At 41.7% G+C, this 17500-nt stretch overlaps 2 protein-coding genes across 2 annotated transcripts in view; both read right to left on the bottom strand.

The window, feature by feature from the left end:
• Window positions 1–1578, bottom strand: part of LOC124011316 (actin filament-associated protein 1-like 1) — a 111100-nt gene extending 109522 nt beyond the window's left edge. Inside the window, exon 1 of the mRNA XM_046324561.1 lies at window positions 1483–1578. Within this exon, the coding sequence (XP_046180517.1) occupies window positions 1483–1501 (19 nt within the window). The 5' untranslated portion in view covers window positions 1502–1578. The remainder of the gene's footprint in view (window positions 1–1482) is intronic.
• A 7322-nt stretch (window positions 1579–8900) lies between these two features.
• LOC124010381 (actin-binding LIM protein 3-like) overlaps window positions 8901–17500 on the bottom strand; it is a 111255-nt gene continuing 102655 nt past the window's right edge. Inside the window, exons 19-24 of the mRNA XM_046322767.1 lie at window positions 11133–11162; window positions 10839–10891; window positions 10544–10613; window positions 10421–10428; window positions 9382–9462; window positions 8901–9215 (exon numbers count right to left, since the gene is read on the bottom strand). Of these exons, the coding sequence (XP_046178723.1) occupies window positions 9102–9215; window positions 9382–9462; window positions 10421–10428; window positions 10544–10613; window positions 10839–10891; window positions 11133–11162 (356 nt within the window). The 3' untranslated portion in view covers window positions 8901–9101. The remainder of the gene's footprint in view (window positions 9216–9381; window positions 9463–10420; window positions 10429–10543; window positions 10614–10838; window positions 10892–11132; window positions 11163–17500) is intronic.

Raw genomic sequence — 17500 nt, 5'->3', positions numbered from 1 at the left:
TGCAACTGCGACCTGGCCAAGATAAAGCGTAGCAATTCGACACATACAACAACACATGGGGACAAAGACATGGGGACAAAGATCATACTTTTTGGAGAAATGTCCTCTGGTCTGATTAAACAAAAATAGAACTGTTTGGCCATAATGACCATCGTTAGGTTTGGAGGAAAAAGGTGGACTCTTGCAAGCCGAAGAACACAATCCCAACCGTGAAGCACAGGGGTGGCAGCATCATGTTGGGGGTGCTTTGCTGCAGGAGGGACTGGTGCACTTCACAAAATAGATGGCATCATGAGAAAGTCAAATTATGTGGATATATTGAAGCAACATCTCAAGACATCAGTCAGGAAGTTAAAGCTTGGTTGCAAATGGTTCTTCCAAATGGACAATGACCCCAAGCATACTTCTGAAGTTGTGGCAAAATGGCTTAATTAAGAACAACAAAGTCAAGGTATTGGAGTGACCAACACAAAGCCCTGACCTCAATCCCATAGAAAATTTGTGGGCAGAACTGAAAAAGCGTGTGCGAGCAAGGAGGCCTACAAACCTGACTCAGTTACACCAGCTCTGTCAGGAGGAATGGGGTAAAATTCTTATGGAATGCTTCCCGAAACTTAAAAGTTAAACAATTTAAAGGTAATGCTACCAAATACTAATTGAGTGTATGTAAACTTCTGACCCACTGGGAATGTGATGAAAGAAATAAAAGCTGAAATAAATCATTCTCTATACTATTATTCTGACATTTCACATTCTTAAAATAAAGTGGTGATCCTAACTGATCTAAAACAGGGGATTTTTACTAGGATTAAATGTCAGGAATTGTGAAAAACGTAGTTTAAATGTATTTGGCTAAGGTGTATGTAAACATCCCACTTCAACTGTAGGTGTGGGCCTAACTAAGAAAGTGATATATAACTAACTTCTGCTAAATTACTATCACTTATCTAGTTCTATCAGATCCATGGAGAAGACTAAACGAAGGTAGAGAGAAGGACAGGATTACTGAATGGAGAACAGCCTTGGTGCAGGAAGGCTTGGGGAAAACACTCTGCCTGCAGCATGGGTGAAGCTTTGCACCGACTGGCACGGCACAGTAAGGTGGCAAACCGACAGTCATTCCAACTATTCTGGACGTGGACACTTTTCTATAGCCTATCACTAGGCAACAGCCACCAACAATACCATTCTCTGCTCCATTCTCAGTAAAATGTTGTTCTGGACGTTTAATAAATTGTCAACAAAATTATGAAAATCTTAAACAGGCAATTAGATTACAATTAGCCTTCGTTAAGCATGAAATAAAACACTGGCTTGTACAGCAGTATGGTGCAATTAATAAAGGTGCAATTTATGCGCAAATCGCTATTGTTTGATTTATAAAATCCAGTTGCAAATTTTTAGATGCATAATAGCTTACTTTTTGTCAGTTAACACTATGGATTAATTTGAAATGAAAAACGGATTAAGACTGACACTTACATCTGTTGTTGGTGTCCATCCCGGTGGAAGTAACGGATGAGAGAGAGGTGGTTTCCCGGGCTCACCCAGAGAGCGTGACGGAGAACAGCCCATGTGAGACCGCGCAGACAGCTACACTTGATACATAGCAGACTCTCTCTCTCTGTCTCTCTCAATGAAGTTAGTGAGAAAAGAACAGCCCGCTCTTTGCTGGGTCCTAAAGCTATAAAGTCAAAGTACAGTATGGCAATAGCCCTAACTACCTATATCCAGTGACGGCCATCATTCAGGTTATGTGGTGCTCAACCACATTTTTTGCAAACAATAACATGCATATTTTGCATGTTACTTTGGCATTAATACGTGTCACACATCAGTTTGCAAACAATGTAAAAATATATACATACATACTTGAGTTAATAAAGCTGCATACAAACATGGCCTATTTTTTGTATTCTTCAGTAAGGCAGCTCTAAAGTGCAGGTGTTTCAGCCTAGCACAGTGCTTTCTGTGGTGGTGGTGGGGCAAGCAAGCAGAAAATATGGAGCCTTATGCCGTGATTGGCTCACTTCTCTGTCACTCATGGGGACACTACGTCACCGCCAAGTCTAAGGGTAGAGCTCTAAAAGTCTAGCCCCTTGGGTGGTGCCATAGAGTTATATTTGAGGTGCCCATCCATAAAGGCTCAAGGTCATGATGTAAAATCACATCATATGTACAGTAGCTTTGATTGAACTGATCATGTCAACATCATACTTCCAAAGCCTTAGCTAGCAGTCATCATCATGAATCAAGGTGACAATCTACTGTCAAATCTTATTTAATCCTTGACATATGAGGATAAATAATGAAGAGAAATTATTGATAAAACATATTGGTGCATGTTGACCATTGAACATTACATAACAAGTTGGAAATCACAAATTCAACAATGAGTGGTTTGGAAGGAATCATTTGCTAACTGCAAGCATTGCAAATCAATCATTAGCCTGCAATTTAGTGGAGTGGCTGTGTGGTCCTGAGATTAAGATTAAGGGTCTCTTTTCCTAGTTTAAAATGATTAACATTCAACATTGGCCATGCTGTCAATGAAGCATGATTTGTGCCGTGCTCAAAAGAACTGTTAACTCAGAACTGCAAAATCTGACTTAAGTGAGTTCAAGACAACTGAAAACTCGTGAAAAATGAGATACGACTGGGAAAATATGTTTTGAACTTTCATCCAACTCAGAGAATGCCAGACTTTGATGACAAAATTTGATTACAACATTTTCTCACGAAGGCCCACCGCTCCACCTTCCTGTTCAAGTTTAAGTGAACACAACACAACCAAGTGAGTCCAAACATCTCTTGTATGCTGCTGCATAAATTATGTAATATGCCAGGGAGATATGTAACCTGTAGCTAAGAATGTAGTACTAAGTGTGTGTTGTGTAGTAAGCTGTTAGTAGCCCATGTGCCTCACCCTAATAATTTGGTCAATTTCCACCTCTTAATTTCGACTTGGTGGTGAACATGTAACCTATAACCTGTTTTTTAGAAATGTAATCATCGAATATTGTAAGAGCTTTCATTGTCTGCTTATATGCCCCCTTTATTTATCCTACGGTTCTGAATTGGTGTACAAGGGGAACACTGTAAGAACGGCCCATGTTCTGAATTCTGTAGCTGTACATTTCAAAGTGCTGAACAAATAGTTGTATTGACTATGTCCATCCTAGCTCATTAACCTCTTGCTCCTACCTGACACGCAGGCGTCCCATCTAGACATCTGGAAATGCAAATGCGCTACGCTAAATGCTAGTAGTACTAGTTAAAACTCAAACGTTCATTAAAATACACATGCAGGGTATTGAATTAAAGCTACACTCGTTGTGAATCCAGGCAACAAGTCAGATTTTTAAAATGCTTTTCGGCGAAAGCATGAGAAGCTATTATCTGATAGCATGTAACACCCCAAAAGACCCGCAGGGGACGTAAACAAAATAATTAGCATAGTCGTCGCTACACAAACCGCACAAATAAAGTATAAAACATTCATTACCTTTGACCATCTTCTTTGTTGGCACTCCTAGATGTCCCATAATCTCTATTGGGTCTTTTTTTCGATTAAATCGGTCCATATATAGTCTAGATATCGATCTATGAAAACTGTGTGATAAACGGAAAAAAATAGCGTCTTATAACGTAAAAGTCATTTTTTTTTTTTTTTTAAGTCGACGATTAACTTTCACAAAACACTTTGAAATACTTTTGTAATGCAACTTTAGGTATTAGTACACGTTAATAAGCGATCAAATTGATCACGAGGCGATGTATATTCTATATGGGGTAATAATCGTCTGGAAATAATGTCCGGGTAAATCTCAACCAAAATATCCGGTCGGAGACCTGAACAAATGGCTTGTCTCTTCTTCATTTGACCAAGAAACAAAGCCTAGGCAAATGACAAGACTGTTGACATCGTGTGGAAGCTGTAGGTATTGCAACCTCAGCCCCATTTAATGTGGTTCGCCTTTAACAATGGGTTGAAGTGGCGGATGGATGTATTTTTCAATTTTCAGTGATCAGATTTTCCTGCGCTTTTCGATGAAACGCACGTTCTGTTATAGTCACAGCCGTGATTTAACCAGTTTTATAAACGTCTGAGTGTTTTCTATCCACACATACTAATCATATGCATATACTATATTCCTGGCATGAGCAGCAGGGCGCTGAAATGTTGCGCGATTTTTAACAGAATGTTCGAAAAAATAGGGGGTAGGAGTAACAGGTTAATGACTTATCCGCTTGTCGTCCCCTTATACCATAGTTTGTACATCTCAATTTTCAGCAGAAACCGCATTTGTTTAAGAAAGTCAGCCATATCAGCTATGTTTGTTTAAAAGACAGTAAATGAGGCTGAATGAGTTGTTCCGCTGCCAGACAAGGCCCCGCTGATATCCAGGTGTAGCAGTGATATAGTGCAGTTAATGTATTGTTTAGTGTTGTGTTGTGGCTTTGTTGGAGATTCATCTTACATGTTTAATTTTTTGCCCCACCAAGATTTACATGCTAAAATGGCCACTGCCTACATCTAACTGCAAGAAGGTCTGGACCTTAACAGCACAGATAGTTGTGGGTTCACCCCATGGTGCAGAGGCACAACATACAGACACGCATATGAATTAATTGATTGATCGATTGACAGTCACATACACATGAAATCAGTATTTTATTGGAATAAATGATACATGATGTAACTGTGAAAAGGAGAGAGTTACAGTATGTTTTATAGATTCAAAATAAAACAAATTATACAATTCATAAAATAAGTCCTGGACTCTCTATTGAAAATGCTTTTTAGTCCAGGAGTAGGATTAATCTGTGTTAAGGAAATCAACCCTTTATACATTGTGATAGGCATGTTTATCTGCAACATACATATTGTGACTGGATACGTCTTCATAACTGCAAGCAAGTGTCTATAACTGTATGTTAACCAAGCTGCACACTTCTCATTTCATGTCTGAAATACAAACTGTATTTAATGTTTGTTTATGCAATGTTCCAAGATGAATACGTATTCATAATTCAACTAAAGAGTGACATTATCCCCGTGTGTAACCAAAAGTGTTCCCTCTATCACAACGTTACAGCAGGTACGTCTAGCATGTGTTTGTTTCCCTGACAGTGAATACATCCAGTCTGTAGTCTATCATTGCGTGAATAATTATCTTAACTGGTGGACCAAAAAGTATTGTGTTTGACCTAGTCTCACCTTTCAAGGTTTGTTCAGATACCAGCACGGATTCACTGAAGTATCTTTTGCGGTACATATTCACTATCTAACTTTGGGTTTAATGATCAGAAATATATTTTCATGATGTAATACAAATATAGGTATGATGTCATTAAAAGATGGGTATGATGTCATTAAAAGATGGGTATGATGTCATTAGAAGATGGCTGCCAGCATCACTGAAAACCAAAAGATACTAGTGATAAAGTGAAAGAAGAAAAAGGAGAAATGATCATCAGTAAGCACCATTTCAAAAACTAAAACAAAAGCATTGTTTGTTCATTCGTCCATCCATCCATTCATCTATTCAATCACTCTGACAAAGTGGTGTAAATGATATCTATATTCTAGTCATTCAGTTTGCTGGTGCTGCACACTAACAGTTTATAAAATAATCCACAATAGTAAGGCAAAGCCAAAAGTATCCTGACTTCCGTGTCTCTCCCTCTGTCTCTCTCTTTCTCTCTCTCTAGACCCCGTGGGGAGCATTTAGTTCGGTCTGTGGCAGTGAGATTACACATTCTCCTCGCTTCCTCTGTCTGTCTGCCTGTTTGCCTGTCTGCTTGTCTGTCTCTCTCTCTCTGTATGTCTGTCTTTCTGCAGCAACACTCTTGTTCTGCTGTAAATTTTCTCTCTCTCTATCGCTCTCAATCTCAGTTTTCATTAACAGTCTCTCTCTCGCTCTCTCGCTTTATCTCTCTGTTTTCATTAAGTCTCTCCCTCTCTCTCTCTCTGATTTCATTCACAGTCTCTCTCTCTCTTTCTCTCTCTCTCTCTCTGTTTTCATTAAGTCTCTCCCTCTCTCTGATTTCATTGTCTCTCTCTCTCTCTAACTCTCTCTCTCTCTATATCTCTGTTTTCATTAACAGTCTGTCTCTCTCTATCTATCTCAGTTGTCATTAACAGTCTGTCTCTCTCTCTGTTGTCATTAACAGTCTGTCTCTCTCTATCTATCTCTGTTGTCATTAACAGTCTGTCTCTCTCTCTGTTGTCATTAACAGTCTGTCTCTCTCTATCTATCTCTGTTGTCATTAACAGTCTGTCTCTCTCTATCTATCTCTGTTGTCATTAACAGTCTGTCTCTCTCTATCTATCTCTGTTGTCATTAACAGTCTGTCTCTCTCTCAGTTGTCATTAACAGTCTGTCTCTCTCTATCTATCTCTGTTGTCATTAACAGTCTGTCTCTCTCTCAGTTGTCATTAACAGTCCGTCTCTCTCTATCTATCTCTGTTGTCATTAACAGTCTGTCTCTCTCTCAGTTGTCATTAACAGTCCGTCTCTCTCTATCTATCTCTGTTGTCATTAACAGTCTCTCTCTCTCTCTCTCTCTCTGTTGTCATTAACAGTCTGTCTCTCTCTATCTATCTCTGTTGTCATTAACAATCTGTCTCTCTCTATCTATCTCTGTTGTCATTAACAGTCTGTCTCTCTCTATCTATCTCTGTTGTCATTAACAGTCTGTCTCTCTCTCTGTTGTCATTAACAGTCTGTCTCTCTCTCTGTTGTCATTAACAGTCTGTCTCTATCTCTGTTGTCATTAACAGTCTGTCTCTCTCTATCTATCTCTGTTGTCATTAACAGTCTGTCTCTCTCTCAGTTGTCATTAACAGTCCGTCTCTCTCTATCTATCTCTGTTGTCATTAACAGTCTGTCTGTTGTCATTAACAGTCTGTCTCTGTTGTCATTCAGTCTCTCTCTCTATCTATCTCAGTTGTCATTAACAGTCTGTCTCTCTCTCTCTCTATCTCAGTTGTCATTAACAGTCTGTCTCTCTCTATCTATCTCTGTTGTCATTAACAGTCTGTCTCTCTATCTATCTCTGTTGTCATTAACAGTCTGTCTCTCTCTATCTCAGTTGTCATTAACAGTCTGTCTCTCTCTATCTATCTCTGTTGTCATTAACAGTCTGTCTCTCTCTCAGTTGTCATTAACAGTCCGTCTCTCTCTATCTATCTCTGTTGTCATTAACAGTCTGTCTCTCTCTCAGTTGTCATTAACAGTCTGTCTCTCTCTATCTCAGTTGTCATTAACAGTCTGTCTCTCTCTCTATCTATCTCTGTTGTCATTAACAGTCTGTCTCTATCTATCTATCTCTGTTGTCATTAACAGTCTCTCTCTCTATCTCAGTTGTCATTAACAGTCTGTCTCCCTCTCTATCTATCTCTGTTGTCATTAACAGTCTGTCTCTCTCTATCTATCTCTGTTGTCATTAACAGTCTGTCTCTATCTATCTCTGTTGTCATTAACAGTCTGTCTCTCTCTATCTATCTCTGTTGTCATTAACAGTCTGTCTCTCTCTCTATCTATCTCTGTTGTCATTAACAGTCTGTCTCTCTCTCTGTTGTAATTAACAGTCTGTCTCTCTCTATCTATCTCAGTTGTCATTAACAGTCTGTCTCTCTCTATCTATCTCTGTTGTCATTAACAGTCTGTCTCTCTCTCTATCTATCTCTGTTGTCATTAACAGTCTGTCTCTCTCTATCTATCTCAGTTGTCATTAACAGTCTGTCTCTCTCTATCTATCTCTGTTGTCATTAACAGTCTGTCTCTCTCTCTGTTGTAATTAACAGTCTGTCTCTCTCTATCTATCTCAGTTGTCATTAACAGTCTGTCTCTCTCTATCTATCTCTGTTGTCATTAACAGTCTGTCTCTCTCTCTATCTATCTCTGTTGTCTGTCTGTCATTAACAGTCTGTCTCTCTCTATCTATCTCAGTTGTCATTAACAGTCTGTCTCTCTATCTCTCAGTTGTCATTAACAGTCTGTCTCTCTCTATCTATCTCTGTTGTCATTAACAGTCTGTCTGTTGTCATTAACAGTCTGTCTCTCTCTATCTATCTCTGTTGTCATTAACAGTCTGTCTCTCTCTATCTATCTCTGTTGTCATTAACAGTCTGTCTCTCTCTATCTATCTCTGTTGTCATTAACAGTCTGTCTCTATCTATCTCTGTTGTCATTAACAGTCTGTCTCTCTCTATCTATCTCTGTTGTCATTAACAGTCTGTCTCTCTCTCTATCTATCTCTGTTGTCATTAACAGTCTGTCTCTCTCTCTGTTGTAATTAACAGTCTGTCTCTCTCTATCTATCTCAGTTGTCATTAACAGTCTGTCTCTCTCTATCTATCTCTGTTGTCATTAACAGTCTGTCTCTCTCTCTATCTATCTCTGTTGTCATTAACAGTCTGTCTCTCTCTATCTATCTCAGTTGTCATTAACAGTCTGTCTCTCTCTATCTATCTCTGTTGTCATTAACAGTCTGTCTCTCTCTCTGTTGTAATTAACAGTCTGTCTCTCTCTATCTATCTCAGTTGTCATTAACAGTCTGTCTCTCTCTATCTATCTCTGTTGTCATTAACAGTCTGTCTCTCTCTCTATCTATCTCTGTTGTCATTAACAGTCTGTCTCTCTCTATCTCTCAGTTGTCATTAACAGTCTGTCTCTCTCTATCTATCTCAGTTGTCATTAACAGTCTGTCTCTCTCTCTATCTATCTCTGTTGTCATTAACAGTCTGTCTCTCTCTCTGTTGTCATTAACAGTCTGTCTCTCTCTATCTATCTCTGTTGTCATTAACAGTCTGTCTCTCTCTATCTATCTCTGTTGTCATTAACAGTCTGTCTCTCTCTATCTATCTCTGTTGTCATTAACAGTCTGTCTCTCTATCTATCTCAGTTGTCATTAACAGTCTGTCTCTCTCTATCTCAGTTGTCATTAACAGTCTGTCTCTCTCTATCTATCTCTATTGTCATTAACAGTCTCTCTCTCTCTATCTATCTCTATTGTCATTAACAGTCTATCTTTCTTTAATTAGAACAGTTTCTCTTTCTCAATTTCCTCTAATTGTCTCTCTCTCTCCATGGTTAGAAGAGTCGGGCCTGTTTCTTCATTTCATTCCTCTTCCAGAGAGCCAGCCGGTCAAACTCTGCCACGGTCATCCCAAACACCTGGCGGAACTCCTCGGGACTCAGATGGCGCTGGAAGACAGAGAAACACAGGGAGACACTGTAGTATGTCTCATGTAGACTATGTGGATAATGTCGGGAATAGTGACCTTTAACTTTTCGTAAGGATAGGAGGCGACATTGAACAAATTATTTAATGGAAAATCAACCACCAAACTAAGCCAGATCTTAACCTCACCTCTAGTCTGGCTCTGTCCACATCTTTAGGCACTCTGTGTCGCCCCCTGGTGGTCACGATCAGCACTTCATACGGGTAAACCTGCAATGGACAGGTCAGATAGAGTTAGAAGATATATGTAGTCAACAGGGTTGGGGTCAAATCAGGAAGTACACTTAAATTCCAATTCCTATTCTGATAATACTTGGAATTTCATGGTACTTCCTGAATTGATCACAGTCAAATGGAATTGACCAGAAACCACGTGAGATGAAATGCTTCAGCAGACGTCTCAGTCATAAAACAGCTGTTTTCTTTGTAATCACAGCATGGAACCCATTGTATGGAACATAGCAGAGATGTTCTATAGAATGAGATGATTATTGGCGGCCCTTCCATTTACTCTCTCTCATCAAGTCTCTCTTAACCTCTCCTCATACGGATTGGAAGCAGCATTTGGAATTTGTGACACAAAGTTTATCGAAAGGTCAGGATGGGCTGAGAGAAATGTCCAGTGACCTCTTGCCCCGGAAGCTCTTTGTTATGCCAGTACATGTCCTGTTCGAATTCTTTAAGAATGCATTCTTCCTTCCTCTCTCCCTTGAAGAGAAAATTCATAATCTGACATAGCTGGGTGAAAGCAATTTCTTAAAGTTATTAATTTGTGTTAGATCAGTGATTACATCAAGGAAGGGAGGAGTAAAGGGTGTGTTTTTAATGTATTCAAAAAGGGCCCAGGTCCTGACTGTGGAAGATGCCCTGTGACCTACAGTAAGACCCTTTGACTAGGGCAGACCAGGGCAGGATGCCATAACTCTACTGCTGCTTCCTCTGGTAGGGTCATTGAGTCAGGAGTGAGAGAGAGCAGCTATACTGTCCTATAGTGATCTATTGCCTTTGTATGAACAAACCCCAGTCGTTGTGATCCAGTAGGAATTGTCTTTCTTCCCACCAGTGGTTCCTCACACACCACTTAGAGGACAGTCTTACATCATTCTGACTATTGTAGGCTACTGCTTGACAGTCCACTCCACTTTACAATCAACTTTCAGACCCTTACCTTGTATTCTGTAGAAGAGAAAAATAGGAAAAATACCAGATTACAGTCATGTAATTAAAGAAACACCACAATGTTCTAAATGTATTGAGACCTGAACACAGGGTGGTTACACAGCCCTCCTACCTCTGGTTCCCCAGTTGACTTCACTGCTGCTGTCATACTGTTGGTAGTAGTCTGCGGCTGCACTCTGGGGCTGCAGGGATACACACAGAGACCTGTCAGTGATGCTACAGCTGTGTTTGTCAAGTAAGCTTCCATGACAACTAGGAGGTCAACTTGAATTACAGCCTTCTACAGTATGTAAATCATTTTTGGTTGCTGTCTCCAATAAATATGTCTCTCCGTCGAAATATACTTTAATCTCAATAGATTTGACCATAACAGTATAAATAAAGAATAGTATGGTGTTGGTGGTCACCCTGTTGACACTGTTCCGCCTGTATCCTGGTAGAGAGGCTGATTTGTACGAATCTAGAAAACATGAATGCAACCAATCAATCCAGTTTATTTATAAAGCCATTTTTACAGAAGTTGTCATACTTGTTTACAGTTGGGGGTCATATATACATGTCAAAATAACAGAGCAGGTCAGGAAAGAGAGGCACGACCACCTGAATGTGACTTCATGTCTCTCTCATCAATGTACAGTAGAGGGCGATGTTTACAAGCATATAGATTTCATGTATGTAATGCTGTTTAATGTTGTACTCACCATTGTCTAGGCTGTAATTGGATCGAGGAGCTGAAAGAGAGAAAGGAGAGAACAGGATTACTGAAAGAGCGAGAGAGAGAGAGGGATAGAGAGAGAACGAGAAAACAAGGCAATCAAATAAGCTACGCGTCAGTATAGAGACAAAGTAGTGTCGCAATTCAACGGCTCAGACACGAGAGGTATGTGGCAGGGTCTACGGTCAATCATGGACTACAAAAAGAAAACCAGCCCCGTCGCGGACCACAATGTCCTGCTCCCAGACAAACTAAACAACTTCTTTGCTCGCTTTGAGGTCAAGACTGTGCCAACGACACAGCCTGCTACCAAAACCTGCGGTCTCTCCTTCACCGCAGCCAACGGAGGTAAAGCATTTAAACGTGTTAACCCTCGCAAGGCTGCCGGCCCAGACGGCATCCCTAGCCGTGTCCTCAGAGCATGCTCAAACCAGCTGGTTGGTGTGTTTACGGACATATTCAATCAATCCTTGTTCCAGTTCCCAAGAAAGCTAAGGTAACTGAACTAAATGACTATCACCCCGTAGCACTCACCTCCGTCATCATGAAGTGCTTTGAGAGACTAGTCAAGCATCATATCGTTGGCTGTAACGCATATTTTGAAAATCTGAGATGACAGTGTGATTAACAAAAGGCTAAGCTGTGTCTCAATATATTTCATTTGTGATTTTCATGAATAGGAACATTTTCTAGGGGTATTTATGGCCGCTGCGTTATGCTAATTCGTTTGAGGCTATGATTACGCTCCCGGATCCGGGATTGCTAGTCGCAAGAAGATTTATCTAAGTGAGTTTCAGAGATATGAATGTAATCGGTTACAAGCAAGTTATTCACTTCATGGACCTTGTTTCTTAGGCTACATATGTTAATATGGGCTATTTTTAGCACTTTTCTGGGTTGCTTGATTGTTTTTAATGCTTTACTGGGAAGCTTATGAGAGGTAGACTTACTCATGTTATTTACATTGGAGTCTTCCTACTAATGCACAGCACCTCAGTGTAACTCTGTTTTATAGGCTCATGATTACTGCTTACAATAGCTGGAGGATAAACAGATGTATTCGGTGCAATTAGGAGTACATAAATTTAATTGCTTACATTGCGTTTGCCAATGCCCCTAAGATCATATACATTTGATGCAGCATTATGACGACTCATTGTCACAATGGTAGGGATTAACTGAGCTGGTCTTGGATCATTTACCAGTCATTGTTTGACTATGTACAGACTCAGTAAGCATAGCCTTGCTATTGTGAAAGGCCGCCGTAGGCAGACATGGCTCTCAAGAGAAGACAGGCTATGTGAACACAGCCCACAAAATGAGGTGGAAACTGAGCTGCACTTCCTAACCTCCTGTCCAATGTATGACCATATTAGAGACACATATTTCCCTCAGATTTCACAGATCCACAGAGAATTCGAAAACAAACCCAATTTTGATAAACTCCCATATCTACTGGGTGAAATTTCACAGTGTACCATCACAGCAGCAAGCTTTGTGACCTGTTGCCACCAGAAAAAAAGGGCAACCAGTGAAGAACAAATACCATTGTAAATACAACCCATATTTATGCTTATGTATTTTCCCTTGTGTACCCTTAACCATTTGTAAATCGTTACAACACTGTATATATACGTAATATGACATTTGTAATGTCTTTATTGTTTTGAAACTTTGTTTTGAAAGAGAGAGAGAGAGAGAGAGAGAGAGAGAGAGAGAGAGAGAGAGAGAGAGAGAGAGAGAGAGAGAGACAGAGAGAACCTCCTAAGAAATTTGACAAAGGCCTTCATTCAGCTAGAGAAGAGTTTCACAGAAGAGTTTCTAAACCCAGAGGCACATCATTGTGAGACTTCCGCGGAAACGCTTGCAAAAAAGATCAGGCCAGGGTTAGTTGTTAACTTTCTCTGAATCTAATGGCACAACCTAGATTTCGAGCCAATGTCTTGAGTGGTTGAACATGTTATTACTCCAACCTCTTGAATTGAAACTGACACGTTTCAATTTATATACCAATCCCACTGCAGTGTTTGTGGTCTGTGCCCCCCCATCCTATTCCCCTCCCCTTCCTTCTGAGCTGATTTAATGAGAGACAGAAGAATGAGAAGCATGTCACCTCTTACTATTCACAAATAAACCACAGTATGGGACGTCATTATTATGAAGTGAGGTAAGGGCATAGACTCTCCGTCTAAACATGCACTATAAAGTCGCCACAATCTGACTAGGGGAAAAAATGAGAGTTTCAGAGGCAAAGTCAAATGGTTGATGTACCCAGAGAGACCAGCTCACTGGTTTCTCTTCATCTTGTTGAACGCTGCCGAGACCTTAACTGAAGATATCGGTTTAAAAGCTGACAGTGTTTTTATACACTTTTATTTGTTGGGCTAAATTGCTGTGAGCGCTGCTATCTGTCCCGGGATCTCTCCAGATTCCGTATAGGGGGAGAGACGCAAAAGCCCAGCTAGCCTAGCTGAGGGATATGGAAGCCCAGCTAGCCTTGCGGAGGGATACGGAAGCCCAGCTAGCCTAGCGGAGGGATACGGAAGCCCAGCTAGCCTAGCGGAGGGATACGGAAGCCCAGCTAGCCTAGCGGAGGGATACGGAAGCCCAGCTAGCCTAGCGGAGGGATACGGAAGCCCAGCTTGCCTAGCGGAGGGATACGGAAGCCCAGCTAGCCTAGCGGAGGGATACGGAAGCCCAGCTAGCCTAGCGGAGGGATACGGAAGCCCAGCTAGCCTAGCGGAGGGATACGGAAGCCCAGCTAGCCCTGCTGGCTCGGTGGTCTCAAATGGAGGCCGCTATTGAATGTTTCCAATGTTGCAGGAGCTGTGTTTACTTTGCTTTGTTCCTGGACAATGTGGACCACGTTGACTTTCAATGCAGCAACTGCTTGCTTGCGGAGGACAACAGGGGTGAAGTAGCTACTCTTAGCAAGCAAGTAGCGAACCTACACAAGCTACTGGGGAACCCACACCAACCTACTTTTTATTTTTATTCCACCCCAGTAGCCGGACGCCACTCTGGTCTGATGGAAGTGTCGCCGCAGTGTCGGCTCTCCACAGCCGGCTGGCCGATGCACAGCATGGTTTCATCCCAGAAGGGGTCTCCCCCTTCCCTGGAGAACGGAGCTGTTCTTGACCCAACCAACCAGCCATGGAGGTACGTCACTCGCCGTGGAAGTCGAAGAAGGCGTCCTCTGGCAACGTGGTCTCCATGGAGATGTTGAGCCCGGAACTGACACTGACCAGAAACGGCTGATTCCAGAGGTTCCGGCGCCTTCGTCCTTGGTGGCTTCCCAATCAAGATCGGATCCGGAGGTACCTGTGTCTTTGTCCTCGGTTCTGTCTCCCTCTCTGGTGGCTTCTACCTCGGGTTCAGATCCTCAGAGCTCCAGTCCATGAGGCTGCCTGAGAGACCGGCCCATTCGACAACATCGGCAGATCTACGGTGAGAAACATCTCGGTCCCCAAGGCAAAAACCCTGCGCTTGTCACGCCCTGATCTGTTTCACACGTCTTTGTGATTGTCTCCACCCACCTCCAGGTGTGACCTGTTTTCCTTTTCCTCATTAGTCCCTGGGTACTTATTCCTGTGTTCACTGCTTGTCTGTTGCCAGTTCGCCTTGTTTGTCAAGTCAACCAGTGTGTTTTTCCCATTCTCCTGCTTTTTCACTGTTTTTTCTAGTCTCCCGATTGTGACCCTTGCCCGTCTGGATTCTGAACCCGCCTGCCTGACCATTCTGCCTGCCCTGACCTCAAGCAAGCCTGCCACTCTGTACCTTCTGGAATTTGACCTGGTTTTGATATTTTGCCTGTCCACGACCATTCTCTTGCCTACCCCTTGGAATAGAATAAATATCAGAGACAAACCATCTGCCTCCCATGTCTGCATCTGGGTCTCGCCTTGTGCACTTATAGTGCTACCCAGGAGCACGAGTACAGGACATAACAAGGCTGCTTCTGACTGTTCTACCACAGATGCCGGGAGCTGACACTGTCGTAGTCCATGTGGGGTCAAATGACATCAGGAGGGCAAGCTCGGAACATTTGACAATGGATTTTAAAGAACTGATTTTAGCATTAAAAGACTCCAAAAAACTGCCAATAATTTCAGGTCCAGTACCATCGTTGGGCCGCGGGTGTGAAAGATTCAGCAGACTGCTGGCATTACACAAGACTACTGTAGCTACTGTAGCTCTGCTGGAGTCACTGTTGTTGATAACTTTGTCACCTTCTGGAAACAGAAGATACTCTACAGGAATGACAGAGTTTATCCAAATCATCTGGCTCCTGGACAAAGCATGAAAAAAAATCAAGCAACCCAGAAAAGTGCTAAAAATAGCCCATATTAACATATGTAGCCTAAGAAACAAGGTCCATGAAGTCAATAACTTGCTTGTAACCGATTACATTCATATCTCTGAAACTCACTTAGATAAATCTTCTTGCGACTAGCAATCCCGGATCCGGGAGCGTAATCATAGCCTCAAACTAATTAGCATAACGCAGCGGACATAAATACCCCTAGAAAATGTTCCTATTCATGAAAATCACAAATGAAATATATTGAGACACAGCTTAGCCTTTTGTTAATCACACTGTCATCTCAGATTTTCAAAATATGCGTTACAGTCAACGCTAGACAAGCATTTGTGTAAGTTTACCATGCCGTAATGCTATGCTAGGCTCTGCTGGCAGTAGGCAACATTTTCACAAAAATAAGAAAAGCAATAAAATTAAATCATTTACCTTTGAAGAATTTCGGATTTTTTCACTCAGGAGACTCCCAGTTAGATAGCAAATGTTCCTTTTTTCCAAAAATATTATTTTTGTAGGCGAAACAGCCCTCGTTTGTTCATCATGCTTGGCTGAGAAATCGACCGGAAAATGCTACCACTACAACACCAAACTTTTTTCCACATTAGCTCCATAATATCAACAGAAACATGGCAAACGTTGTTTAGAATCAATCCTCAAGGTGTTTTTAACATATATATTCAATAATATATCCGTTGAGGCAATTGGTTTCTCATAAGAAGCGATTGGATAAATGGCTTACCTCAGTATTTTACAGAGTTTCTGTGGGAGACACCATGTGACCACTTGCTAAATGTGGTCCCTTACGGCTATTCTTCAACATAAATGCGTAAAAAGACGTCACAATGCTGTAGACACCTTGGGGAATACGTAGAAAACGTAAGCTCATTCGAGGCTCATTCACAGCCATATAAGGAGTCATTGGCATGAGGCGGTTTCACAAAATGCGGCACTTCCTGATTGGATTTTTACCTGGGTTTCGCCTGTAACATCATTTCTGTTGCACTCACAGACAATATCTTTGCGTGTGGACCAGGGTGTTTACAAACAGCACAGGAATGAAATCAACACATATGGATCACTGTCACGAATATTACCGAAGGTGACTCCCCTTCTTGTTCGGGTGGCGCTCGGCGGTCGTCGTCGCCGGTCTACTAGCTATCACCGATCCGTTGTTCTGTGTTCCTTTGGTTTTGTCTGATTGGTATCACCTGTTTCTTGTTTGGTTGTTAGGGTGGGGTTATATAAGTTTGTTCAGCCCGCTTCTGTTTCGTGCGGGCTTGTTCGTCTGTTCTGTGTTTGAGTGTATTTTGTTTGCTTTTTGGGTTTCGCGCTGTCCGTTTATATTTCTGTTCATTTGTTTTCCTACTTTTGTTCATGTTATATTTCCTGGACATTTAAGCGTGTTTTTCCCACATCTTTTGCTATCTGCGCCTGACTCCACACCTCTTCACTCATTTAGCGTAACAATCACATCTTTACTAATGCTGCATATTTGCTTTAAAGCAGTATCCAAATCCATAGGATGTAATGATCACAATATAATAGCCATATCTAGGAAAACCAAAGTTACAAAGGCTGGGCCTAATATAGTGTATAAGAGGTTACACAGGACGTTTTGTAATGATTCATATGCTGATGATGTAAAGAATATTTGCTGGTCTGTGGTGTGTAATGAGGAGCAACCAGACGCTGCTGGTCTGTGGTGTGTAATGAGGAGCAACCAGACGCTGCTGGTCTGTGGTGTGTAATGAGGAGCAACCAGACGCTGCTGGTCTGTGGTGTGTAATGAGGAGCAACCAGACGCTGCTGGTCTGTGGTGTGTAATGAGGAGCAACCAGACGCTGCTGGTCTGTGGTGTGTAATGAGGAGCAACCAGACGCTGCTGGTCTGTGGTGTGTAATGAGGAGCAACCAGACGCTGCTTGTCTGTGGTGTGTAATGAGGAGCAACCAGACGCTGCTGGTCTGTGGTGTGTAATGAGGAGCAACCAGACGCTGCTTGTCTGTGGTGTGTAATGAGGAGCAACCAGACACTGCA

The sequence above is a fragment of the Oncorhynchus gorbuscha genome, linkage group LG23 (genome assembly GCF_021184085.1).
Source record: "Oncorhynchus gorbuscha isolate QuinsamMale2020 ecotype Even-year linkage group LG23, OgorEven_v1.0, whole genome shotgun sequence".
Lineage (NCBI taxonomy): Eukaryota > Metazoa > Chordata > Actinopteri > Salmoniformes > Salmonidae > Oncorhynchus > Oncorhynchus gorbuscha.
Note: the sequence above shows the minus strand (reverse complement) of the source record. Positions and strands in the feature narration are given on the sequence as shown.